General features: G+C 42.3%; 1 protein-coding gene and 1 non-coding gene across 7 annotated transcripts in view; one reads left to right on the top strand and one right to left on the bottom strand.

The window, feature by feature from the left end:
- Positions 1-27,723, bottom strand: part of NEMP2 (nuclear envelope integral membrane protein 2) — a 214,472-nt gene extending 186,749 nt beyond the window's left edge. For 2 of the 6 annotated variants that reach the window (XM_066233142.1, XM_066233141.1), the window contains exons 1-8: positions 26,887-27,720; positions 16,578-16,693; positions 13,049-13,271; positions 12,835-12,907; positions 10,427-10,520; positions 9,505-9,619; positions 7,371-7,596; positions 3,307-3,483 (exon numbers count right to left, since the gene is read on the bottom strand). In XM_066233142.1, coding sequence (XP_066089239.1) covers positions 3,307-3,483; positions 7,371-7,596; positions 9,505-9,619; positions 10,427-10,520; positions 12,835-12,907; positions 13,049-13,271; positions 16,578-16,693; positions 26,887-27,328 — 1,466 coding nt within the window. In that variant the 5' untranslated portion in view covers positions 27,329-27,720. Of the gene's footprint in view, positions 1-353; positions 2,589-3,306; positions 3,484-7,370; positions 7,597-9,504; positions 9,620-10,426; positions 10,521-12,834; positions 12,908-13,048; positions 13,272-16,577; positions 16,694-26,886 lie in introns of those variants that run through there. The other 4 variants (XM_066233144.1, XM_066233143.1, XM_066233140.1 and 1 more) reach the window with 3 other exon arrangements.
- LOC136307254 (small nucleolar RNA SNORA29) lies at positions 4,279-4,418 on the top strand. Its single transcript, XR_010725912.1, has one exon. It is a non-coding gene; the product is annotated as a small nucleolar RNA SNORA29 (small nucleolar RNA).
- Positions 27,724-27,944: the final 221 nt, after the last annotated feature.

The following is a 27,944-nucleotide window of genomic DNA, read 5'->3' as shown; positions in this document are numbered from 1 at the left end:
CAACAGTAAGCTTTTGTGAGGCACTGAGCTAAGCCAGGACACAACAAAGGGTTCTGTTAGGCTCCACAGCTGATGCCTCTGCAGGTGGAAGCACCAAGCAAACCTTCAACCACCTGTGAAGGACAGAGCTATTTTACTGAATTGTCATTTAAATCACTGTTTAAAGGCCTTTGGGAAAGAAAGAAAGGAAGGAAGGGGGAGGGAGAAAGAGAAACTGGGAAAGGAGGAAGAAAAAGAGGAAAAGGATCTCTTATGGGAGTTATCTGTAATATTGCTTGATGAAGGTTAGAACTGTGATCAGCTCTATAGTAAGCCCCAAATCAAATGAACACAACAGAAATATACCAAATATATTACAAGTAATGCTTTTAATTGTTTAGCTTTTCACAGTACTCACATAACACACTGACAAATCCATGATGTCCTCTTAAAAATAACATGACAACCTCCTGGAAGACTGCAGCTCTATTTCTCTCTGGCTGTTTTTACTGTGATGGTTACACCCAGCTTGGTCAGACCCTCTGCCCTGGCACAGTAAGGCCCTGCAGCTGTCCTGGCTGCGATGACTTCTGGGAACTCCAACAGACTCTTCACATGTTACACCCACTTTGTAGGACACAAACTGCTTCTTGGGAGAGGAACATAGCAAGCACAACCACCGACTCCATCTGATACATTTATAATGTGTTACCAATAAATCTAATTATTAAAAAAATCAGATTGAACTGTAAAAAAAATGATGTTGAGAACTGTTTACATTTATAAAACATCATCATCATAAATCTGAATGGAACACACTTTCTTTGATGTTTAAAATAAGAGTCTGTGTGAAATCACAGATTGAATTTAGTGCATTTCACAAAAATAACAAAAGCTCCTAATATTAAAAGGCGTCTGGCAAAAAGAGAGACCTGTAAAACACTGACAAACTGCTTTAAGAGGAAATATCATTTGGAAATCAATCTAGAAAGCTCCAAATGGGCAGCCACACTCTCATTCCACAATTTCGAACAACTCGGCTGAATACAGCTCAGGAGGGCAGTGCCTCAGCTCTCGCCACCTCCCACCTCCCACCTCTCTCCTAGTGAACGACGCCTCCCTCCCACCTCTGCCACCTCTCTTCTAGTGAACGATGCCTCCCTCCCACCGCCGCCACCTCTCTTCTAGTGAACGACGCCTCCCTCACGCCTCTGTTTGTTATGGTCCCATCACCACAAAAGAGCCTGAGTTTGATTCTTAAAGAGAATCAGTTGAGCAACACCTTAGCACTTAGACTGTTGGACCATGTTCAGATCTTTGCTTAGACCTATCTCCTTTGTTCAGAGTCAAAGCTCACAGTCCCTCATTTCACTCTGGAGTTTAACATCATGAAGCAAGAAAAAAAGATCTGTTCTCTGTAAGAAAGATTACAAATCAGTTTTGTAGAAAATTATTACAAACATATAAAATTAAACAGGTTTTAAAAATGGACCAGTCAACACAAAATGTCACAAGTTTAAATGCCTTCAATTTCAAAATACAAAAAATACATAAAAATTCAAATTTCTAACCCTTATTATAAATCTATAAAAGTCTTATCAAAACTTTAATAATCTTAAGAAATGTTTCTTTTTATCACAGTTACCATATAGGTAGTTGGCCATTATTAGAAAATAAAAAAGTGAGGCACAAAGCTGTAGGGAGATGACCTCGCGGCTCGCCTTTAAAGGTCTCCTTTCCCTGAGTCACAGGAAACACTAGGGCCAAAGCTCGAGTCCCAGTGCTGCCCTTAAATACCTGTTTAGTCTTGAACTAGTTGTTTAACTTCCATTATTAGCATTTTTCTAAACATGAGCCAAGGGAATTTTAATCTCCTGAAAAATGGTTCTGTGCTCAAATTCAGTCAGAAACGGCTACACACAATTTCTCCTCTTTAGGAGATTCACAATGTGCATCAGCATTATTATTAAAGGTTCTAAGAAGTCCTGCAGTCCTTTTGTTTAACTTTGTATCGATCCTAGTTGACCTCAGAATCCCCTTTAATGTTTTGGAAAACACTAGTCCAGCCTATCTCAGGTTTCTGCCAGCACTTACGTTGATAACATTTAGGAAGAGTAATGCAGTCTTTTGTCACAGGTTCTGGGGATTGAGAGGATTTAATGCCCAGGTGTGGACAAGGCACCTATTCATGTTTACTGGTCCCCTTGAAATCAACACAATTCCCTTGTTCCTAATGATAGTCTTCATTCAAGGGAAGTCGTAATGACAGTCATAGAATCTTAGTGACCACCTACAGAACAATAGATAGAAAAACCGGTCAAGAATGATCAGTTATCTTCAATACAGTTTAGTTTTCCTTTCCGGTGCAACTTGATTTTTCTCCATAGAAAATGCTTTTGCCACGGTTCCCTAAAACAACTTTAAAAGGATGCCTGGCTTTTACCCATTTCCTTGTCCAGAATGCAGTCAGCAAGCAGGGAGGCTGTCAGGCAGTCCTCAGGTTAAAGAGCTGCTCTTCCAAGAAGGCACCCCCAAGGCCATATTGTTCTTCGTGAAGACTAATTTCTTCAGGCGACAAGTGGCTTCCTCCAAGAACAAAGTCTGCAAACCTATTAAGTTTTTGTTTGTTTGTTTTAAATAAAGTTAATATGAGGACAAAAAGGTTTATTTGAAAGATAACAGTCCCCTTGTTACCCATCCTCTTTAATGAAACTGGACTTCGCAGCAGCAGAGAATGGCATTTACACAGGGGGTATAAAACCAGGAATGGCACAGGATCCTTCTCGAGATACTGAGGGAAAGGTTGGGGAGTGGGCAGACACAGGCACTTAGTGCTGCCAATGTACTCACTCCTGCTTTCTAATTCCTCTCTCCTGTCTTTATTATTAGTTTAGATTTATTGTTTATTCATGATTTTAATACATTCCCTCTCTGATCTTTAATTTGAATGCACTGGCATTGGAATAACACTATGAAGAGGGGAAGCAGGAAGGAAAAGATGTGGGGGCAGAGATGCCCTTCTTGGTGAACTATAAAAATTATTTTCCACACCAGTAGAACGAGAAGCAGGTGACACAGCCCATTCCACCTCCCTCCTTCTCACATGAAAGTTATCTTTAGGGCCTTCCCTATAAAGCACATCAGATCATTATTTATTCTGACATTAGCAGCTCTACTGAGCAAGTCAGAGCATTGAGGAAATAGAACCTGCGACAGCCTCCACTTCATCTCTTATCCAGGGAAGTGAGGTGTGTCTAGTCAAGCCACCACAGTATTTTCACAATAATTCTAACCCCAGTTGTGGTCCAATAGCTGAACAGGGCTTACTTTTTAGGAGCCTGGAGTCTGGAAACGGCCAGCCATGATGGGAAGTCGGGTCTGCGGCAGGCTCGGCGCAGTTCCTCCAAAGCACTGGTTGTTTCAGCATCAGCTTGTTCCCTGTACTCATCTTCAGTAAGATACTTCACCACCAGCTTTTCTGATGTAAACCATTTCTTCATTGTCCTAAGACAGGTGGCATTTGGTTGCTAGATTCCTGGCCATATTTTATTATTCAGTTCAACACTTCAGATTTTGAAAATACATTTCTTTGACAGTAATAGTAATATTTTTTAACTTCCTTTCTACCATAGTATGCTTTTTTGTTGTTATCATGAACGAGGTACCTAGAAAATGCAGTTTGGGCCTCCTAGTACATTTCCCCTCTTTAGGGCCACCCTAAAGAAACGACCCAAGGCATTTGATGATCAATTTCCAATACAGATGTTAATTGTTTCTTTCTTCCTCGGTGGTTTCTAATCACACAATCAGATGATTAAAAGTCTGGCTTTTTTATGCCTGGCCTGCTGATTTTCTTGGGAACTTACAGAAGCAAGCCTTTGGGATGTCCTTTTATGAAGACCAAGCAGAATCCCTCAGCACTTAACTTTCAGACAGAACAGAAGGAGGATTTGTGGGATACTGCCTCCACCTAGTGGCAGTGATTCTGACTAATCCTAGAGACGGAGTAATTACTGTACAAGGGTAGTGTGTGTACAGTAATTTATAACAATTCTTGCTCTGATACATGCTGGAGGGTTCATGACTGGAATTTTTTTCCCTACCAGGAAAGTTGTAAAGGGAAGAATCTCATAAAAATGGCAATGAGGATAAGGTTTTAACACATATATTTAGAAATGATTTTTTAAAAATGTTTTTGGGTAATTTAAATGCTAATTTAACCAGATTCCAGAATCAGAATCAGCATCAGAATTAACAGCAGGTATTTTGATCATATATTTTCTTAAGAATTGGGACGTGATTCCCATTTGACTATCACATTTTCTACTAATAATAGATTTTAGTGGCTACGCTTATGGGATAGATTAAAGTTGCCATGATCTGAAGAAGGAGGATTTTTCTGTGTCCTCCTCCTATATGAAATGGCTAAACAACAACAACAAAAAAGAAAAAGAACTGGAACCTGAAAAACCTTTTAACTTTCAAAAATCATCTGGTGGTTGGTTGAAATGCTGGATTAGGGAACCAGTAATGTCATTTCCTTCTCCTTTTCTGAATATCTCGCCTGGTCTTCCTAGGAAAAGTCCTGGCCACTAGCAGCAGATTGGGACACAGTCCTCCAATTCCTTAACAGTTCTGAGCCTCAATTAGCTCACATGAAAAAACTGAAAGCAGTAACATCTACCTCATTAGGTCACTGTACAGATTAAGAGATATTTTGTGCCCTGGCTGGTTGGCTTAGGGGATAGAGCGTAGGCCCCGCGTTCAGATATCCCAGGATCGATTCCTGGTCAGGGCACACAGAAGATGCAAGCATCTGCTTCTCTTCTCCCTCTTCTCTCTCTATTCCCCTCCTGTAGCCAGCCAGTGGCTTGATTAGTTCGAGTATGAGCCCCAGGTGTTGAGGATAGCTTAGCTGATTTGAGCATTGGCCCCAGACAGGGGTTTGCCGGGTAGATCCTGGTCAGAGTACATGTGGGAGTCTATCTCCCCTCCTCTCACTTAAGAGAGAGAGAGAGAGATTTTGTATAAAGTGCTTAGCACAGTGAATGGCCCATAGTAAGTGTTCAATAAGTATGATAATAAAGTAAATAGCTACTATATATTATTAAAATATATTCAAACAGCTCTTTGCAAACTAGATAGTACTCTAGAAATCAAGGTATTATTTCTCTGGTTTATTATTTAACCTATAAGTAAGTCCTTGTTTTACCCCCTAGTTCTTCACATAATTATTCACTAGCAAATGAAAAGCTGAGGAAGTTATATTACATTTTATTATGTTCACAGTAACAGAATGCACAGCTAGTACTTAAAAGAACTGACATGCTGGTGACAATATACTCTGTCCTGGCAGGGCAGCTGGATGTTTTAAAGGGAGAGAGGAAGAAATTCTAACCTCAGAAAGCAAGTGTGGCAAATGACCAGAGGCCTGGAGGATGTAAAGTGGTCAGCTTGCTCCTGGCAGAGGGCCCGCTGGTAATCCCAGTCACTGTTGGGCTCTGACATGGAACAGAGATCGGCCAGTATCAGCTCCTCCAACCTGGCCCTGATGCCTTTCAGCCTCAGCAACACCCTCTGCATAGGGGCTTTGTCCTGACACTGGCGAAGTTAACCTGTGACATCACCACAGATGCCGTCATCAGATCCATAACTACCAGTTACCAGAGTCTTCTTCCTTACAGCCAAGTTTACTTTGTAAATAGTTATTAACTCCCTCTTCCAGCCTTGGTTTCCCTGCCTTCCTCCAGACCCTCATCACCTCTTGCCTGGACCACTGTGATGTCTGATAACTGCTCTCTTGCCTGCTGCTCTCAGAACCTACAGGTGGGCCACACTCCACTGCCATGACTTCAGCCTTGATTTTTGCTTATTAAGTACTTTTATTTTCAGAATAGCTGCCAACATTTGAAATCATAAAAACTCACATTCTAATTCACATTCCTAGCACTTCTAGAAAATCATAAGACTTGGCAAAGTAGGGCCCATATTCAAACAAACAACAGTCAGCTCACGCTGAGTGGTAACTGCCCCCTTGTCAGTGAAGCTGCATTGAAAAATCTCCCACACTCTGCACGATCACCCCATGGCCTCACCCCTGCTAGGCATCACTCACTCAGTACTGGCCGCCAACCATATGGATACATAACTCCTGTCTAGGGATTAGTCAGGGAGCACTGCCTAAAAGGCATATTGGTTACTGCCCTCCACTGTGCACAGGATCAGACTAGACTTATTAGCAAGGCCTACAAAACCTTCCACTTGCCTGCCTCGTGATGGTACCAAACCAGGCTTTCTCTGCAAGGAAAGCCCTTCCTCCAGTTAGTCACCTGGCTATTTTGATTCATGAAGATTCAGTCCAGTAATATTTTCTACAGAAATTTTCCTGAACTTACAACACCACAGTCCCTGGGCAGGCCTATTATAACATTTTATTTTTATTTATTTTTTTATTTTTTTACAAGGACAGAGAGTCAGAGAGAGGGATAGATAGGGACAGACAGGCAGGAACGGAGAGAGATGAGAAGCATCAATCATTAGTTCCTCGTTGCAACACCTTAGTTGTTCATTGATTGCTTTCTCATACATGCCTTGACTGCAGGCCTTTAGCAGACCGAGTGACCCCTTGCTTGAGCCAGCGATCTTGGGTCCAAGCTGGTGAGCCTTTTGCTCAAGCCAGATGAACCCGCGCTCAAGCTGGCGACCTCAGGGTCTCGAACCTGGGTCCTCCGCATCCCAGTCCAATGCTCTATCCACTGTGCCACCGCTTGGTCAGACTATTATAACACTTAAAACATATGACAATGTAAGCCTTTGTTTCAACACGTATACCTCAAGGGTAGGGACCATGTTCTTAACCTGTGTACCTGACAGGTGTTCCGTCAGGCTCAGTGAAGCTGTCATGATAGCAGTTACATCTTTCTGTACTTTCAAAAGGCTTAAGCCTTAACTTAAAACATAAGAGAAAAGAAAGTTCTAAATATAAATAATATCTTTCAACCATTTATGATTCATTTCTTTCCCTAACTCTTATCTTATAAGCACAACAAATACCTCTAATGCAGTGTTTGGCCCTAATGAAAGCAGATGTAAAATGAAAGTGAAAACTTTAGGCGACCCAGAGCCCAAGTAGTTTTGTCACTGCTTTTAGTGAATTCCGGGTGTGCTGCACTTACATAGCAATGGGTGGTACATCTCCAAGGCCTGCAATGGAGATTAAGTCAGATGTTCCTGTTCTCTAGCGGACCCTTTCTCAGAGAAAAATTTCCAAATGAAATGTAGTTAATCATGAGATTAAATATGGTATGTCCAAAAATTTTCCCCAGACAATAAATAAAACCAGAGCTCAAAATGTCTAATTTTTATATAAAGGAAAAACAAAAGATACATACCACCACAAATAACTGACTGCTTTGACTGGGTAAAGCAGACACCTGGACAACAGGATGAGGACCATAACCGCATAGGCGAGCTGAGGCACGGTGGCACCGGCATAGATCAGACACAGGGAGAGGAGCCGCAGCGTCCACGCCAGGAGACGTACACTCCTCTCACTGACAAGGGGCCCGTGTTTGTAACACACAGCAAAGCTGAGAAATCCAACTATCAAGACATAGCCTGCAAAAGCAGGAGAATGTAGACCAATATAAATCTGAACTTGAAAATTTATGTGAAAAACCTGTCAGAGCCTCAACTGAGAGCTAACAACATACCAGAAAAACCTTCATTTCTGTTTTCTTTTTCTAATGAAGTAAAACTGAGAAAGGCATTTAAGGCTACTTACTCCTTCCATGTGAGATACTAGGCTAACTTGTAATAATTAGCATGTATAATCATAGATTATTTACTCTCCATGATTTAGTCCAGAACCCCAGAAGGGCAATGTTATTAGGGTTACTTTGGTCAGGAATAAACCTTAGCATATGTCACAGCCCACTATAAACCCCATTTTTTATTTTTACTTTCTAATCACAGAAAGAAAACGTAATTTTACAGTGGAAGGATCAGGCTGTCATGCTGCAGCCCAGTGCTCAATTTCAGCGTTTATTTAATAATGGTGGGAGGATAAGCTATTCTGTATCTCCTGTGGGGGTCCAAAGCGAAGCGCGCACGGCCTCTTCTGTATTCCACCCAGCGTGTTTTGTTTGTATCTAAGCAAGCCTCAAGATCTAGTTTTCTAGTTTACAGGAAACCGAGGGAAGAGGGAAATAGTTAAATTATACCACAAAGGAGTAATCCAGGGGTCCCCAAACTACGGCCCCACGTGCCACATGTGGCCCCCTGAGGCCATTTATCCAGCCCCTGCCACACTTCCAGAAGGGGCACCTCTTTCATTGGTGGTCAGTGAGAGGAGCATAGTTCCCATTGAAGTACTGGCCAGTTTGTTGATTTAAATTTACTTGTTCTTTATTTTAAATATTGTATTTGTTCCCGTTTTGTGTTTTTACTTTAAAATAAGATATGTGCAGTGTGCATAGGGATTTGTTCATAGTTTTTTTTATAGTCTGGCCCTCCAACAATCTGAGGGACAGTGAACTGGCCCCCTGTGTAAAAAGTTTGGGGACCCCTGGAGTAATCAAAGAAATCCAAAAAGTGAGACATTCTATCGGACAACTTAGCTTGGGTCTTCAGCATATATCACTGTGATGAAAAAAGAACTATGATGGAGTAAAAGAGACTTAATGGATACAAAATGTGATTCTGGACTGTATCCCAGCTATACAAACCAACCATTTAGGGAACTTAAATGTGACTCGGGCAACAGATGATCATAAATAATTATCAATTTTATTTAGATGTAACGGTTTTTAACTATAGAGGAAAATGCTCTTGTTTTTTGAGATGCTTACTGAAGTATTTTGGGGCACATGCCATGATATCAGTAATTTACTTTAAAAATACTTTAGCATAAAAAAGTGAATTAAAGACAAAATCTTAACATGAAATAAAACATTTATTGCTTTTGTTTTAGGTGGGTAACCTCATTTGAGAAATCTGGAATTAGGGTTAGAAGAAAACCAAGTCTCTCATTCTCCATTATTTTCCAACTGAAACAATTAGAAAAAGTTGGTGTTTTTTGATAACACAAAACAAGGAGAACAAGCGGTTTCTTAATAGCCTCTCTGTTTCTGAAAAGCAAAGTTTTCATTAGTCATTTATATTCATGATTTCTAACCTTTCATACTGAAACATCAGGGAAAAGATATGAAGAGCCACATTTTAGAGAAATTTTTTCATTACAAGTTAGATGTGGTCAGAGTTTAACCACAAATCAAAAACATATGCTGTCAAAAGGAGTAAAATAGTTTTTTGCTCTTTTGATTATTAGTATAGAAAACTAAGAAAGATATCATAGGGAAAGAGTCTAAAATAAGATCTAATGAACTAAAATCACCGACTATGGGAATAAAATATTTTTAACAGAACTTCTTAGGTCAAAATGAAAATTTAGATGCTGGAAACATGCCAAAAAGTCTGTAGCAGTACTTTTCTTAATAGAATGTATTTTTAAAAAATTTTACCTACCTAATATATATATTCTGTGTTCATACCACAGCCACTTCAGATTGTCCAACAACTGGCACACCACATACACTGAAGCAAACCAACAACCAACCATTAAAGCCCCAAAGGTGCTATACTGTGTGTGGAAGAAAATAAATGACACAGTTTTTGGTTCATTCACTCTCATAAAAATAGAAGTAAACAAATAAACCCTCTGTCTTAGACATTTCTATACCAAACTGCATTAAAGTCAATTCAATACCCTTTAGAGTCTGACTTAAGAGTCTGGTCCATGACATCAGCTAGGAGCTTGCTGGAATACACTCTTAGCCCCACCACAGACTCCTAAATTATTCAATAGAACCTACACTTCAACAGGAGTCTCATGAGACTTACACGTATATTAAAGTTGGAGAAGCACCACTGTAAAGAACACATTTACCTCAAAATAATGCTGGAATTGCAAGCTTTGGTTAGAGAAACTGCAACAATTATCATCATGAACTAATATTTCTTTATCCTCAACTAAGCACAGGGCATTCTGTTTTGGGGAACTAATAATAGTGAAGAAATCCTCAGATGTAGCAATGCTATTATTCAAAGCTCTGCTGGTTTGGCATCATGAGAGTCCTCAGCTATGCCAAAATAAGAGAAATTTTCACTTAGCATAGAATCAGTCCCTATCATTCATAAGAAAAACACATTACCTAGAAAATAAAAGGGTCTTAAAAAATATCACGAAAGCTTACTATATAGCAACGAAAGCCTACATAGAGCAACAATTAAATATGGAATCTCTAGAAAAAGCTATTTTAAAGACAGCTTATACAATGCAGGAATATAGTATGAATTAGGAATTATCATACCAATATGAATTAATTTGATCAATGCCTATGAAGATCCTGACTTCTATTCTTTATTCATTTGCATAAAGTATACCCACCTTAGGAATTAACCTTTTCACCAGAAGCAGGAGAAAAACAAATGTCATTAGAACACCTAGCACAGTCCCCGAAGAGTAGTAGAAAGTTGGGCTTCTGTCAAAACAAGCAGAAAAAAGCCATTTAAATGCCAAGTCAGACTGTCAGTATGAAAAACATGTTTAACTTGACAACAGTAGCCATAAAGAACACTAACAAGAAAAACTCAGATGTCAACTTAAATACATACTATACTCTTGAAAAATTAAATCTCTACCTGAAATTTATGGTAAATAGCTTGCCACTAACTGGAAACAGAATGTTTGACTTATCTTCTCTTCAGACTCTGATCCAACAATACTTATTGAGCACCTACCACATAGCAGGCACTTGTCTGAGAGCTTTGACACATTCACAACAGCCCTGTGAAACAGTTATCCATGTCTGATTTTTACAGTGGAGGAAACTAAGACACCAATCAGTTAAAGACCTTCCCTACATCAGCATCAGCTAGCTAGAGGATTCAGGCTTGCAGCCCAGCTCCTCTGAGCCTAAGCTTTACTCTTATGCTATATAAGCAACAACAGTTATAAAGACCATAGATGATATTAAACACTTGATTATGCTATAAGGAAAAGCTCAAGAATAAACAATGTTAAGAATAGCAAGCTGGCCCTGGCCGGTTGGCTCAGCAGTAGAGCGTCGGCCTAGCGTGCAGAGGACCCGGGTTCGATTCCCGGCCAGGGCACACAGGAGAAGCGCCCATTTGCTTCTCCACCCCTCCGCCGCGCTTTCCTCTCTGTCTCTCTCTTCCCCTCCTGCAGCCAAGGCTCCATTGGAGCAAAGATGGCCCGGGCGCTGGGGATGGCTCTGTGGCCTCTGCCCCAGGCGCTAGAGTGGCTCTGGTCGCAACATGGCAACGCCCAGGATGGGCAGAGCATCGCCCCCTGGTGGGCAGAGCGTCGCTCCTGGTGGGCGTGCCGGGTGGATCCCAGTCGGGCGCATGCGGGAGTCTGTCTGACTGTCTCTCCCTGTTTCCAGCTTCAGAAAAAAAAGGAAAAAAAAAAAAAGAATAGCAAGCTGCCCTGGCCGGTTGGCTCAGCGGTAGAGCATCGGCCTAGCGTGCGGAGGACCTGGGTTCGATTCCCAGCCAGGGCACGCAGAAGAAGCGCCCATTTGCTTCTCCACCCCTCCGCCGCACCTTCCTCTCTGTCTCTCTCTTCCTCTCCCGCAACCAAGGCTCCATTGGAGCAAAAATGGCCCGGGCGCTGGGGATGGCTCTGTGGCCTCTGCCTCAGGCACTAGAGTGGCTCTGGTCGCAACATGGCAACGCCCAGGATGGGCAGAGCATCGTCCCCTGGTGGGCAGAGCGTCGCCCCATGGTGGGCGTGCCGGGTGGATCCCAGTCGGGCGCATGCGGGAGTCTGTCTGACTGTCTCTCCCCGTTTCCAGCTTCAGAAAAATGCAAAAAAAAAAAAAAAGAAAAAAGAATAGCAAGCTAAGAAGTAAAATATTGAAAAGAGATTCCTTTTTCACTAGCTGAAGTGGTAAGAAACAAAGTATCAGAATACAATATTTATCAGATATCTGTTAAATTTAGCCTTCTGTACCAGAGCCACAAAGCTGGGAGGCAGTCCGAATATGATAGAACAATGTGTCTGGCATCAGAAAACCTGAGTAGAAATCTCAGCCCTGGCAAGAACTACTCATGTGATGACATATTCATTTTCTCATCTATAAAATGAGAACAATAATTCAGAGTTCACATAGTTAAGAGGATTAAATAAATTAAAATAATGTATATTAATAAATAATAAAAAATAATACATGTGAAAACACTCTGTGACATTCACTTGTCATAACTATACAAATAACTATTACTGGTTTGAAAGGCTTTTCTTTTTTTTTTTTTTTTTGCACTTTTCCGAAGCTGGAAACGGGGAGGCAGTCAGACAGACTCCTGCATGCGCCCAACCGGGATCTACCCAGCATGCCCACCAGGGGCGATGCTCTGCCCCTCTGGGGCATCGCTCTGTTGCATCCAGAGCCATTCTAGCACCTGAGGCAGAGGCCACAGAGCCATCCTCAGCGCCCGGACCATCTTTGCTCCAATGGAGCCTTGGCTGCGGGAGGGGAAGAGAGAGACAGAGAGGAAGGAGAGGGTGAGGGGTGGAGAAGCAGATGGGTGCTTCTCCTGTGTGCCCTGGCTGGGAATCGAACCCAGGACTCCTGCACGCCAGGCCAACGCTCTACCACTGAGCCAACTGGCCAGGGCCTTGAAAGGCTTTTCAAGACAAGCTTCAAACCTATTGTTTGCAAACCCTAAAGCAAGAGCTATCTATAAACTAGTGTGGAATATATGGCATAGTGTCAAAAATGTCCTATGCTCTTTTTGATTCACAAAGTTAAGAGAGTAAAAATAAATACTTACCGACTCAAAGTCTTCGCATAAAAGAAGAGGAGAATGCCCGCCATAAACACAAGGAAGAGTCTGAAATCCACAACTGGAGTAGAAAAGGCATACACACACAAAACAAACGTTGTGTCAATTTAGTGTTAGGAAATCAAGAGAAAAGTCAATTTACTGAAATGTCACTCCAGAAAACGTGAACAGAGAAAGTCCAGTATAACAAAAACAGACTTACTGTTTCGACTCACGTGTATCGTATAACTTCTGACAGGCTCCACAGAGAAGCACACAGTCTCCCCATATGGATTGATGGTTCTAGTTATTTCATGAGACTCATGTGGTGTCCAAAATTTATGAATCACACATTTGATAAAAGATAGAACGGTTTCTGGATATTGGCAATTATGTCTTTCTGTGATATATACAACACTGAGCAGGCCTAAACTGGTAATTTTCACCTATAAAACAAGAATGAACAACTCCATAAATACAAGAAGTTAAAATTTCTTCAAAGCTTCTTAAAATTATAAACAGAGGAGTAAAGAGAGCCCAAGGCTAGCTGAGTAAAGAAGCAGAAATAGGTGGCATTGTTTTGAGGCCAGGATGGACCTACAAACACTTCAGCACAGACACTTCTGGAAGTGTTTGTTCCCCTAAGTTGTGACTGATTAAACTCCCTTTTCGACCAGGTTAGTGTGGCCAAGGGACAGTAAATAAGATGAGACAGAAACTAACAGGTGGCAAACTACTTGGTTATAATCATATGAGAATAGGGTTTATCTCTCTCATTTTCTACTTGGACTGAGAAAAAGCTTCCTTCTTCTGGATCAGACAGAACATATGTACTCGGGCTTCCCGAACCATGTCTCCTGAAGAAGGACCAGAACCCAACCCATTCAAGTCTTACAGCAAAGCACTAGCTACAATGCCAAGCAGATGGTGACCACTTAGTCATTAAATGACAACTTTGCTGCTGCCATTGTCCATCCCTCTCTATTTCTCTTCTTTGTCCAAGATTAGGGCAAGCCTGAAAAAAGGAGCGCCAGCTTTCTCTCTCAGGAATCAGGTGATCTCACCCACTGTCTCCTTCCCCTCACTTCTCTTGGACTTAAGCCCCTGGCTCACTGTTGCTCACTCTCCAATACTACTTGCTGTCCTATGTCTCAGGGATTCAACATACACAGTATACACACCAAATTCCTTCCAATATGCTGGCCTTGAATTCTTCTCTTCTTATGTCCTTGTTCTCTTCCCACCTCACCTAATCATTCCCATGGCAACACGCTGGGCCCTGTCAGTCCCAAACCAAAGCCCCAAATACAAGTGGTGTTTCATGCATCTCACTGGCTGCCCACTCTTTCCAGCATTTCCCTTAGCACCCCAACCGCAGCACGCCTTTGACCCGCCATGGACCAGGCATCTTTACCCTGCTCCTCATCCTACGATGGTACTGAGCCCCTTCCTATCCAGCTAGATGCCAAGGTATGTCCTTAGGAATCATTCTCTTACAGGTAGATTGCCCTTGACTCTTTTGCAGCCCAATTTTTCTGTCACACCCACCTGCAAACTCCAACCCTCCACCTATTCCATTCTTGCTTCTGTGTCACTGATGGTGCTGGAGAAATGCAGTGGTCTCACTTCACCTCCCTAACTGTGACCCGAAGTGGGACGGGAAAGCTGCAGGCAGTCACCCCACCCATTCCTATCCAGTCACTCCTCCATCCCTTCTACGATCCCACAATTTCCCCGTCATCAATACCCCAACACGTCCTCTGCCTCCACACTCTTGGCTGATGACCCTCCTACTTCACTGAAAATGAAAACAGGAAAAGAACGGTGACCAGCTCTTATCCCCATAAGCCAGTGGTCCCCAACCCCCGGGCCGCGGACCAGTACCGGTCTGTGGGCCACTTGGTACCAGTCCTCAGAGAAAGAATAAATAACTTACATTATTTCCATTTTATTTATATTTAAGTCTGAACGATGTTTTATTTTAAAAAAATGACCAGATTCCCTCTGTTATATTCATCTAAGACTCCCTCTTGACGCTTGTCTTGGTCACGTGATACATTTATCCATCCCACCCTAAAGGCTGATCCGTGAAAATATTTTCTGATATTAAACTGGTCCGTGGCCCAAAACAGGTTGGGGACCACTGCCATAAGCCCACCTGTCAGCATTTGCAGGCAGATGCTCTGCTTCTGACCTGTGGGGAGGACATTTCTGCCACAGATTTACATGCTCTGTTGTCACGACAAACCCCAACTTGTGCACTGGATCTGGTCCACCTCTGCCTACTCAAGGACATCCCACCTGTACTTCTTCCCACTCTATGAGCCCATTTCTATCACCATACAATATGCCGATATTTTCCCCATAGAAAAGCCTTCTATTGACTCCACTTCCCCACGGTCTGCAGTTCCTCTTTAAACAACTTCAGTCAGATAATGATATCGCAGTAGTAATAAACATTACTAACACTGAATGCTCCTTGGAAAAGTGTATGATTCCAGAGCTGGGTCTAAGAAAGTACAAGATAAGCCTGGAACATCTTGTTTGCCAGAAGGTAAAGAAGTGCTCAAATGCTGGACACAAGTTAAAAGGCTACAGGAGCTGGTTTGAAGGGGCTCCTACTGGCCAAATCTTGGTCAATTTGAATATCAAAATAAACCAAAGTAATGGATTGTAGTCCAGTGAATGAGTTGGCAATACATGACAGTACATGGAAATAAATAAAATGAAGGAGGGAAAACTCCTCTCTATAGAAGAATGCCAATGAATATAAAAAGAATAATGAAATTAGAAAATCACTCTTTGACAAACATCATGATAAATGATTCAGACATGCATCATCAGTGGATGATAAAACTAGGCAGTGACACTCTGATGAGGAATGGGATCTCTACATAGCCTAAAATTATCTTCTGAAAATATTCATTCTTCACAGAGGTGAAAATAGTCATTTTATAGCAGTAAAATTCTAAACTGAAAGATATCACTTCAATGGAGTATCAAAGCGGGTGTAAATTATCAGTAATGGTACAAATCAACATTGTGTGCCTACTGGTATATCCTAGCTACTCTCACAGCCTATAATACTCTTTGCCCAGATACCTGAAATCTTCCTCAAATGTCACTTTCTACTCTGACTACTCTTAAATACTGCAACTTGGCCCCATCTCCCTTATTTCACTTATCTTAATCTACTTACTTCCTTTTCCATACCACTTAACTGGTTTTATAATGTTCTTCTCTTTTATTTATGGTTTACCCCACCCTACCCCCACCACCAAAGAGTGTCAACATTACCGGAACAAAAATCTGTTCTGTTTAATGGTGTATCCTAAGAGTCTAGAAGACTTCTTGGCACTTAGTAGGTGCTCAATAAATATTTGTTAAGTGTTGAATGAGGGATATTGACAGTAACTACCATACCTTAGCCATACCTGGGAACAGAGGTAACTTCAGGATTTCTGCGTAGAGTGGCTTGGGATGGCAATTATTTTGGAAAGTAAGCAAGAAGATGTTGTCTTGAGCTGTGTCTAAATAGCAAGTACACTGTACTTGTTTAGTGGAGGGGTTTGGAGAAGGGCTGGTGAAGAGAATGAGGAATAAATGTCACCCCCACACACCCTTCCTCCTGACCCACTGTATATGATCACCATGTCAGCTTTCACAATGACATACAAAAGCTACTTTCTAATCTTAAAATAGTCCATTTTAATTCCCTGTTCCTAAGACATAATTTAAAGGCACGCTCTTACCTGCAGAGTTGACCATATGTATTTCCACTCCATTTGGGAATTTTGATGGTAGCAGTAACAGTCTGAGTTAGAGGTTTTAATTAAATCCATTTCCTTCAAAGCTTTGCAACTTGAAACTGAGAAATGTAAAAGAAAAATATATTTCCTAAATATTTAATTACCCAGAATCTTATCTATTTTTTCTTTTTTTTTATTCACAGGAATAATGGTAGCTGTTTTTATAGTCTATCACCAATAAATTCTTCTACATGGTAATTAGTCTTTCCAACCTAGCAGGAAACAGACCAAAAATTACAGTCCAGTGTCAATACCTTTACAACATTTGAAGGACACTGTAAGAATACAAGGAATAGGCAACTTCTTCACTCCTGAAGTAGAGGGAAAGAACTGAGGGCAGCTTCCCAGAAAAGAACTGTGAGTGAAGCACTGAAGAATGAAGTTGGAAGTAACAAAACAAAAGGCAGTTGGGGGGGCAAGTACGTACAAAACTATGGAGATGAGGGAAATCGTAGAAGTGGTTCAGCTATTCACAAGGATGGAGTGTCGGGGACATAAAGACATTTCCCTGCAGCTAGAGGGGAAAGCATAGTTATTATTACACAAAGGAATGTGGACTTCATCTCGAAAGGAAAGGAGAACATGGAAGGTTTTCATGTAAGTAGCAAAAGTCTCAGCAGGAAACTGTTGACACTTAAGAGGATTTAACTGAAAAGAGCTCAATGTGGGCAAGGTTAAGGTATTGAGAATAAGGCACCAACAGCAGCAGGAAGCCTTCAACACCCCTAGGCTGAAATGGCAAAGGGAGGACCAGATGTTACTGGAACTACTGGGGATTGTGGTAGGGAGGACAGTGGTCCAGCGGAATGCAAGCCCGGTCACAACTTCAGTGGAACGAATGGTGGGGTGAGGGTATGGGTACCTCAGCCTCTCTCCTGTCCTTCCAACAGTGCCTGTCACTGGCCAAACCCAAAATGAAGTCAGAGGGCAAAGAAGCTCAGGTGATGCAATCCATAGAGGTCAGCTTCCAGGCACTGAGCAGCGGAGGGGAGGACAGAGCCTGGATCCGCGGGAACAAAGAAGGAATAACCAGTTCAATGAGTAAGTGATGGGAACAGAGTCATGTTTCAGAAAGAGCATTCTAGCAGTGATACAAAGTATTAGAGGGAAGAAGAATGAAAGCAGAAGAACCACTTCAGGAGGCCCCTGAAGTGAGCTCACCAAGAAATGAACCAAGTAGGAGGTAGAAAGAACAGATTAAAGAGCACTTAGCAAACAGAATCAACAGACTTAGAGATTCATTAGATGAGGAAGAGCAAGATGATGTGCAGGTTCTGATGAATGGAGAGATGGTGAGGCCCTTCACTCAGATAAGGAATACTGGGTGACTGTGCAAGGAACTGGGAGATGAGTTCAACTTTGGACATACTGAGTTTTGGTTGGTGGGACTAAATGAAGATGGATAGGTGTGTAGCACAGGAGAAATCTGACTACAGACAGATGTAGATATATAAACATGTGTGTATAAATATGCACACATGTGTGTTATATATAATATATAAACATATTATAATATATAATAATTAACATATAATACAACACAACACAATATACAAAAGGAAAGAGAGGAAACAGGTGCTATGTTAAAGCAGGCAAATGTAGTAACTCCCACAAGAAAAATACATAGTGATATATAGTGATGGGATTCATCTGCTGCCATCCTGGAATTTAAAGTGAAGTGAGATGAAAGTCAGACATTATCCTAGATCCAAGATACGGTGTCACCACCACATCTGTCAACAGGAATGATCATGGGCACACAGAGAGATGGGATTTACACCCAAATTTCCTCCTCCATCATTCCTCTAAAGAAAATGCAGTCAGCTGTTTCTCCAGAAAAACCTCAAATGAAACTAGCATAACCTGCTACACCAGGGGTCGGGAACCTATGGCTCATGAGCCAGATGTGGCTCTTTTGATGGCTGCATCTGGTTCGCAGACAAATCTTTAATAAAAAAAATAACGTTAAAAATATAAAACATTCTCATGTATTACAATCCATTCATTTCCTACTGCTCATGTCCATGGTTGTGGGTGGCTGGAGACAATCACAGCTGTCCTCCGGGACAACACCAAATTTTTATTGGATAATGCCTAACATACACGGGTCGTTGTATGGCTCTCACAGAATTACATTTTAAAATATGTGACGTTCATGGTTCTCTCAGCCAAAAAGGTTCCCAACCCCTGTGCTACACCAAAGTTGGGAAAGAACTTGTAACCAGTAATGACTAGTCAACAATTAAATCTATTTAGGGAATAATATTGAATAAGCTCAGACGGGTACCTGTGCTAGCTAGAAATATCCTTAGCATTAAGCTGCAAAAAGGTGAGACTGACTTAGGAAAAAGCCACTGTGAATGCCTACCACTTCTGAAACACAACTGCATAAAGCAACCAAAGCAGGAAAGTCACACAAGGATCCAATATCTTCCACCGCAACACTGTCAAATCATTTAATCTTTATGCTTAACATTTTGACAAAATGAATGTTTTTAAATATATCAACAAATTTGCAAAGTCTCAGAGTCTGAAGTGCAAATAAAGAATCCAGGTTAAGAAGCAGGTCTCAAAAAGGTGTTAGAAGGAAGCTTTAGAAGCTGTTAAATACAACAACCATTATGGAAGAAAGTATGGTGGTTCCTCAAAAAACTGAAAATAGAACTACCTTATGACCCAGCAATCCCTCTACTGGGTGTATACCCCAAAAACTCAGAAACATTAAGACGTAAAGATACATGTAGCCCCATGTTCATTGCAGCATTGTTCACAGTGGCCAAGACATGGAAACAACCAAAAAGCCCTTCAATAGACGACTGGATAAAGAAGATGTGGTACATATATACTATGGAATACTACTCAGCCATAAGAAATGATGACATCGGATAATTTACAACAAAATGGTTGGATCTTGATAACATTATATGGAGTGAAATAAGTAAATCAGAAAAAAACTAAGAACTGCATGATTCCATACATAGGTGGGATATAAAAACGAGACTAAGAGACATGGACAAGAGTGTGGTGGTTACGGGGGGGGGGGGGGAGAGGGGAAGGGTGAGGGGAAGGGGTACAAAGAAAATTAAATACAAGGTGACGGAGGACAATCTGACTTTGGGTGATGGATATGCAACATAATTGAATGACAAGATAACCTGGATATGTTTTCTTTGAACATATGTTCCCTGATTTATTGATGTCACCCCATTAAAATTAATAAAAAAAGAAGCTGTTAAATACAAAATATTAACAAATTAAAAAATGCAGTTCTTGGCCCTGGCCAGTTGGCTCAGTAGTAGAACTTTGGCCCAGCATGTGGAAGTCCTGTGTTTGATTCTCGGTCAGGTCACACAGGAGAAGCACCCATCTGCTTCTCCACCCTTCCCCCTCTCGTTTCTCTCTATCTCTTTCTTCCTGTCCCGCAGCCAAGGCTCCATTGGAGCAAAGTTGGCCAGGCACTGAGGATGGCTCCGTGGCCTCCACCTTAAGTGCTAGAATGGCTCCAGCTGCAACGGAGTGACACCCCAGTGGGCAGAGCATCGCCCCCTGGTGGGCATGCTGGGTGGATCCTGTTTGGGTGCGTACAGGGATCTGACTGCCTCCCCGCTTCTAATTTTGGAAAAATACTAAAAAAAATGCAGTTCTTCACAATCTGTTTATACACAAGAGCCAAAAGGAAAATGCAAACCCAGTGCTACCAACACACAAAGCAACCAATGCTGAGGTGCCTACTTGGGTATATTTGAGATGCCAATGCTCCTGGGCAAGAGCTGAACACTCCAGGGGCACCAAAGGGCTGCAGCTAGCTGTATGAAAGACAAATGTCAAAGAAGGCAGTATGGAACCTGGAAGAGCCTAAGCAACTGTGACGAAAACACACTAAAACACATTAAAAATCCTCAGCTAGTGAGCAGCAGCAGCAGGACTGGAAGGAGGGCTCGGACTCACCTTGCAATATTCCACTTTCTGCCTCTGCATAGCTTCCTGTAGGCTCTCTGAGCATGAACAGGGCTACACCAGGCAGCTCGAGTCGAAACTTTATGCTGCAGCTCCCCAATGAGAGAGGAACTCCTACCTATCATTGGAAAGGGAGTACATTCCAGTGTGGCAGATGAAGAGCATGGGGTCTAAGGTCCACAGACCCCAGCAGCCCCAGAGCCTAAGAACGTTAACTTCTAGCCAGTTTTTCCTTCAGAGTTACTTCTATTACCACTCACATGCTCAATGCTAGGGACTTTTCTTGTTGGGCAAGTAAGTCTGTAAAATATGTTATCTGGTTTTGCTCACTTTTATTGTTAAAAATGGCGCTGCCCAGGTGAACGGCAGTCACCCAAGTGATAGGGCTAATTATCTTCATGCTTGGGAAGGGGTTTGGTTATGCTAACTGTGCTGGAGGTTATGCTAATTTGTCCCACCAAAAAGTTTTGAAAAGAGGAGCTAGGCGGCCATTTTGGCAGAGAGGCTACGTGGTGGTTGGAGAGAAAGTAGCAAGATGGAGGCGTGCAGGTGGGGAAAAGGAGATGACTGAGGATAGTAGGGCCTTTGATTCTAGAAAAACTCAGATGAATCAGTGGCTTTGGGAGCCCTGAATGGAAAGGGAAGTGTTTTCCTGCTGTGTGTTTTTACTCACTTCCTGAGTGCGAGGCTAGAAATAAAGAAAATGGCCCACCAGTTCTTGGCTCCGTTGTTTCATTACTGTCTATCCGAATCAAATGGGAACCTGCATAAGCCAGGCAGCTGTGATGGTGGCCGTGACTACTGGCCTTACAGGACTCCCAGGTCCCTCCCTGCCATTCCCTCTCATAGTGGGTTCCACTACTTCAAGGGCTGAGACACTTTCCATAAGAACAGTGAACTACCATTTTATTAGTGGTCTAAAGAAATAACCTCTTTGGGGCCTGAACTGTGCAAACAAATGCTAACAGAGGCTTTCCTCCATTTGGTCCTAAGACTGTCTCCTATATCATTTAATATTTGTAACTCTTTAGAGTAAGATGATGCAATATAAGTTTGCACTTAGGAGTAAATGTCTCTGTTGTCGAAGCCACAGTCCCTTTGCCCTCGGATTACTGTAATGGCCTCTGGCTGGTCTCCCTGCTTCCAGAATTGCCTCTATTATTTCCCCCCCACAGCCTATTCTCTAATCAGCACATAAGTCTTTCAAAAACATCAGAGCATATAATTTACCTAGTTAAAATCCTCCAACAACTTCTCATCAAACCCGAAATAAAATCCACGCTCCTTTCCAAGGACCTAGGTGCCTCTGACCTTCTCTTCTACTTTCCCTCTGCTTGACTCCTCCAGCCACACAACCCTTCTATTCTCAAGATGCTTCAAATTTCCCTACTTGCTGTTTCCTCATCTATGGTGTATCAGTCTATTCTGTGCAAGAGCACGCCCAGTAGAAGAACTTCCTCTGCATGTCACCTCAGTCTTCAACCAGATCGAGGAAAGTACAAATGGAGGAGGTAGGTGGCTCTGACTATTGAAGCCTACGGAAACACTACTAAAAGCATGTTGCAAAGAGTGTCTCCCCAGAAATTTCCACAGTGGCCTCTGGCTTTTGGGATACAGCTGATGTTGACTTTATACAATACATGAGACATAAAAGATAATGTGTCAACATTTCATGGTGTCCCCTGGCTGCCCTCATTGTTACCACCTCTTCTCCTAAGGTGCATGCATTTCAATCAACCCATGCAAGAATTCCAAAGAATCTAAGAAATTAAAAACTCAAGAGCCAAAAGAAGCCACAACCTAGCTCCAAGTGAGTTCATGTGACTCGAAGGCAGAAGCTAGTTGGATGAGGCATAAGACAGTGACTTGTGACAATCAAGATTGTTCTTGTGGCTGGCCTACTACTTCCCTAAAAAGAACCAGATCTTTTTATCTTAGAGCAGCGATTTTCAACCAGTATACCACGACGCATGACTTTTTAGTCAGGGGCACTGACTTCTTTTCCTTTAAGACTGTAACATTAAAAAAAAAAAATGACAACAGCCAATACAACAGCCATCTGGTGTGAATAAGTCAAAATTATACCTATTTTTTTTTGTCAGATTGGAAAAAAAAAACTATTTGGTGTGCTGCATAATTTTAGTAATTATTTTATGCATGCCATGAGATGACAAAGGTTGAAAATAATCTTAGATTGTTAATAAAGGTTATTACTTTACAAGGCCTCTCTTCCCTTCAGCAATCTTCTAGAAACATTACATGTTTCAGTTTCTCCTTCCTCTAGCTCCACTGCGGGTGGGAAATAGAAAATGCAGCCAGCTTCACAACCATCTGAGTTCTATCACTTGTTCAAGCCTTTCCACTGAGGGCTCTGAACCTGCCTGCCTGTTTGCAGGCGTCATTTATTCATGTGGCCTCAGACTTAGCTCGTTCATTCCACTAGAATGGGACTTGCTGGTCCACAACAGTATCAATAAAATCCCCTTACAATGTGATCCACAAAACAAAAAGGAGTTTCTAAGGATCCATAAAAATGTAACAATAATGATTCACTTGGTCAGGAAAGAATAGCTACTTAGAGAGAGCTACTGCTTCCATTTGGGGCTGAAAAACATCTCCAGCCTGGAGGGCACTCCATAACTTAGGTATTTATTTCCTCAAATTTGACTCGGATCAGGAGAAAGATCTGGAAGTATGGGCTATGCCAGCAGTGGCTCATCTCCCAAGCACTTAGAAGTATCGGGGGACCAGTGACCTGTGATGGTGCAGTGGATCAAGCATCAACCTGGAACGCTGAAGTCACCCGTTCAAAACCCTGGGCTTGCCCTGTCAAGGCACATATGGGAGTTGACGCTTTCTGCTCCTCCCCCCTTCTCTCTCTCTCTCTCTCTCTTTTCTCTAAAATGAATTAAAAAAAATTTTTTTAAAAAGAAGTATGTGGGGACCAACCCTGAATGCCATCCTTCTACAGCTCCACCAGCAAGGCACAGTCTCTAAGCCATGGGGATGAGCATCACCTCCCCTAACCCTCGACAGTCACGGGCAGGCTCTCTTTTCCTTTCAATAAACATGCATTCTACAGAACAGTATATTTCTGGACAGTTGTGACCCAACTGCTAAGACAAAGCAAAATTATTTGATTCGAGTCAGGATTACCTTAACCAATGAGATCCCTTAATTCATTTTAAATATCACTCAATTGATAAATATTGAATTAATCTAAGATGACATATCATATATAAAAAGGGACAGCACCTGACCAGGAAGTGGCACACTGGATAGAGCATCAGACTGGAATGCGGAGGACCCAGGTTCGAGACTCTGAGGTCACCAGCTTGAGCGCGGGCTCATCTGGTTTGAGCAAAGCTCACCAGCTTGGACCCAAGGCCGCTGGCTTGAGCAAGGGGTTACTCAGTCTGCTGTAGCCACACAGTCAAGGCACATATGAGAAAACAATCAATGAACAACTAAGGTGTCGCAAGGAAAAACTAATGATTGATACTTCTCATCTCTCTCCGTTCCTATCTGTCTGTCCCTATCTATCCCTCTCTCTGACTGTCTTTGTAAAAAAAAAAAAAAGGGACAGCTGCATATAACATGCTTTAATAAATTCAAAATCACTCCTTTGTAGTCCTTTTGTCATTAATTAGTTTCCTTAAATGTACAAGGATATATTCCAAGTTAAAGAGTTTAGTCATAAAAAATATTCAGTCAGAACTTCAGAAAAGGGCAGGTGGTACTTAAACCTATTTATAGAATATGCTAAAAATAAAAAGCACAAACACTCCTCAAATCATAGCAGATCTTAAACAACTTCCAACATAAAAATATTTCAGTACTGCTTCTCCTGAAAATTTAACCATACATGGTCCTCATACGAGAAAAAAGTATCGTTAGGTGAAACCATAACAGAAAAATCAAATCATGTATTAGACTGCCATTTTCTCCATTTGGCCTATAATTTCTTCTCTTTTGGGAAAAGGAAGGGGAGGCAGAATAGGAAAAACAAAAAGCAGAAACCCAATAAACCTTAACTCCTGAAAGTTCAAACGGAAGAGGGTTTTTCCGAGTATTCTGTTGTAAATTCACATTGTCAAAGGAGTTAGTATGTAGCACCAAAGTTACAAAATAACTTCTCTATTCTACTAACCCTAGTTGTTTTAACACTACTTGATTGTAAAGTTTGATTTTTTATTTCTCTAAGAATGTGCATAGAGAATGAAACTGAAATTAGCACATACAAATACATATTCAGGTATGATTTTAACTTCAAGTATTGATTTTTTTTCTCCCGTAGAATTTGAATACTATAGTTTTAAATGCCTTACTGCTATAGTTCAAGCCTGCGAATTCAATGCAGTGGCCTGAACTTCACCACAGGACAACACGTGGTTTCAAGGAAACTCGTTCACTGGTTTCAAACCACGGTGACTGGGCCTAAAGTTTCTTCCTCTCAGCCAGACCTATCCCTCCTGTGTCAACTGCCTCTGACTTAACTTCAGATAGGGTGACAGAAAGCTGGCCTCAGTCTAGACATTCTCCAGTCCAAGGAAGGGTACATGTGTCTTTGAGATGGAAATTTAGAATAGGAAGTATCATCTAATCCAAACCCCTCACATTATATATTGGGCTCTATTTTATGAAAGGAAGCACCAGCTGTCTGATCTCACGGTTCCTCATTAAAATACTTTTAGAGCAGCAATGGATCTTAGACTTAGTGTCATCCAGAGGTTCCACAAGTGACACTGGCACACCCCAAGATCCAGGATGCTTCACTGTCTGTGATGTAAAGACTATCAGGAATGGCAAGTGTAGCTATAAGGTTCATAAATTGCTAAATTCTTCAGCTGTGGGATAGAATTTTATCAACTTAGTGGGCATCCTGCTTGTCTCAAGCAGAACAGAAACTCTTGATAGTCATTTAGGCATGCCTTTGATGAACAAAATAGAGAATTGAACGGTTAATACTGAGCCTGGTAACACAAAACTTGAAAAACACTGGGTTTATTGATGCAAATAAAAAGGTGAGGAAATATTGGAAATCATTCAGCAGTAAAATATATTCGTTTTACTGATGAGAAAACTAGAGTTCTAAGGATTGTGTCTGGACTAAAGTAAATCTACAAGTGAGTGGCTAAATGTAATGATTAAACCAGAACTCAAGGTTCCAGGTGTTGATCCAGGGATACTTATAACCCAGCTGTTGCCATGCTCAGAAATCCTCCTTCTTGGCAGTACTGAGATTTACTTTTTCATCAGTATATAGTGGTTACATTTCTTACTAAGCCTTCATTTTCATATCTGTAAAATGGGTTTATAAATGCCACCTACACCCCATGGGGCCACTATGGGTGTTAAGATAATGCAGTTAAAGCACTTTACCACTGCCTAACACATAGTAAACACTCAACAAATGTCTGTTCAATGTAAACTGGTGTAGAACAGTTCCCCAAGGTGATTCCCCAAGATTCTCCGGAGTTGGCAGCTGGGGCAGAATCTGGTAATTGCCTTAATCCTTAGACAAAGAACCCTGGTTTACAGGGGGTGAGGGGGTGCCCAATAAGAGGTGGCCAATGCGATGAAGAGAAACTGGTGAGCAGTGATTCCAGGAAATCTTTTAAAGGACTCTCACGGTAGAAAGTGAAACAAATGTTAAACTCATAGCAAGTTAGTAGCAGTTCTGGAGCGAGAGCTCCCTCCCAACTTCCATTTCTGAGCCTGGATCTTGAAAGCACTGCACCGACAACCTATAACAACACTCCCAGCGGCTACCGTTTCGTGTTTCCTGTGTACCAGGCATTGTACGCCTGTTAAACCTAACAAATATTCTGTGAGGTGTTATCTGAGTTTTATATGTGACCAGTCACGCGACTCGCTTAAGGTCACAGAGTTCGTCAGGGATAGAGGAACTTCGGTCAGATTCTGCAGCCGAAGCTAAAGAGAGAAGAAGGTTTTGTACCTGAATGGATGTACTACTACACACAGCCCCGTGCCGCACGCCGGAGACTAGGGTCGGCCGTGCCAGTGACTAGCTGTGACTTGGGACAAGTGAAATCATCTCTGCCCTGAGGCTACGGGGCCTGACTTGCAACTCTGCAGCTGCTACTAGTCCTGAGAACAGACAAGGTCCAAGTCCCAGCAGAGACTAGGGCAGCCGAGCAGGCAGGAAGGGAGGCCGCGCCCGCGGGGTGAGCCTGACGCGGGGCGAGGAAGCGCCCATCCGGCTGCCGGGGAGGGGAGCGCCTCCGCGAGGCCCTGGGGGGCTAGGGGCCGGGCAGCCGGTGCCCGCGGTTACCTGACAACGCCGCCGCGACCGGCTCCTGCCCGCGCCCCGCGCCCGCGGGCAGTGTGGCCAAGGGCGGCAGCCAGAGCAGCAGCCAGCACGGCCCCGGGGGCGGCTGCATCCCGCCCAGAGAGCTGCTCCGCGACAAGCCCGCCGGCGGACCTGTACTGCCCACCGCAGCATAAATGGCGCGGGGTCTGGAAAAGCAGAGGGGGCGGGTCAGGGGAAGAGGTGAGGAGGTCCTCGCGCGGGAAAGGTGGAGTCCCGCCTCCCGGGAGGAAGGAGGACGCCCGACGCCCGGAGACCGAGCGGCTCGGGTAGCTCCCTTCCGGCCCCTTCCGGGCCCTCTGGGCCTCGCGCTTCCGCCGCAGCCTCGCCTGGAGGCACCGGGCCTCGGCCCGCCCGACGCTGCGCGTGGCTGGAGGTGGCGGGAGGAGGGGCCACTGCTCTGCATTTTGTATAAGACTTTCCCTACCTGTGACTAAGGCGCTTTAGGTCACAGTTCTGAGTTCCCATCAGTGATATCTCGGGAATAGGGACGCCCTTGAGCAACTTCCCTTTTTATAAGTAAAAGTAAGATGACCAATCGTCCTCCTTTAGGGAGGACATTCCTTCTTTTGTAAGTTCCGTCCTCCTTGGAAAAGTTTCCTCCTACATGTCCTCCTAATGGGAAAACTAATCTGTAAATATGGGAAAACTAATCTGTAAATATGGGAAGACTAATCTGTAAATGTCTGTATTCGATTGATGCAGAGTCAGTCTGTTGGGTGTGATGTGATATATTTGTATCTAAATGAGTACTTTTTCTTACAATTATTACTAAAAATTAATAGGCATGTAAGCAAAATTACAATATAAAATATTACAAATGTTTTATTATGCACTTATACTGTATTATTGTTGCAATGAATAAAATGTTTCTTTTATTTATGATATTGTTTTTCTTCAATTTATTTTTGTCCTCTATTGTAAAAAAGTTGGTCACCTTAATAAAAATCAATTTCCTTCTTTTTCCTTTTTCGTTTTGCATTTTCCTTTTTCTAACACGCGATAACAAGTTAACAATTTGG

The sequence above is a fragment of the Saccopteryx bilineata genome, chromosome 5 (assembly GCF_036850765.1).
Source record: "Saccopteryx bilineata isolate mSacBil1 chromosome 5, mSacBil1_pri_phased_curated, whole genome shotgun sequence".
Taxonomy (NCBI): domain Eukaryota; kingdom Metazoa; phylum Chordata; class Mammalia; order Chiroptera; family Emballonuridae; genus Saccopteryx; species Saccopteryx bilineata.
This window is presented reverse-complemented; position numbering and strand designations above follow the sequence as displayed.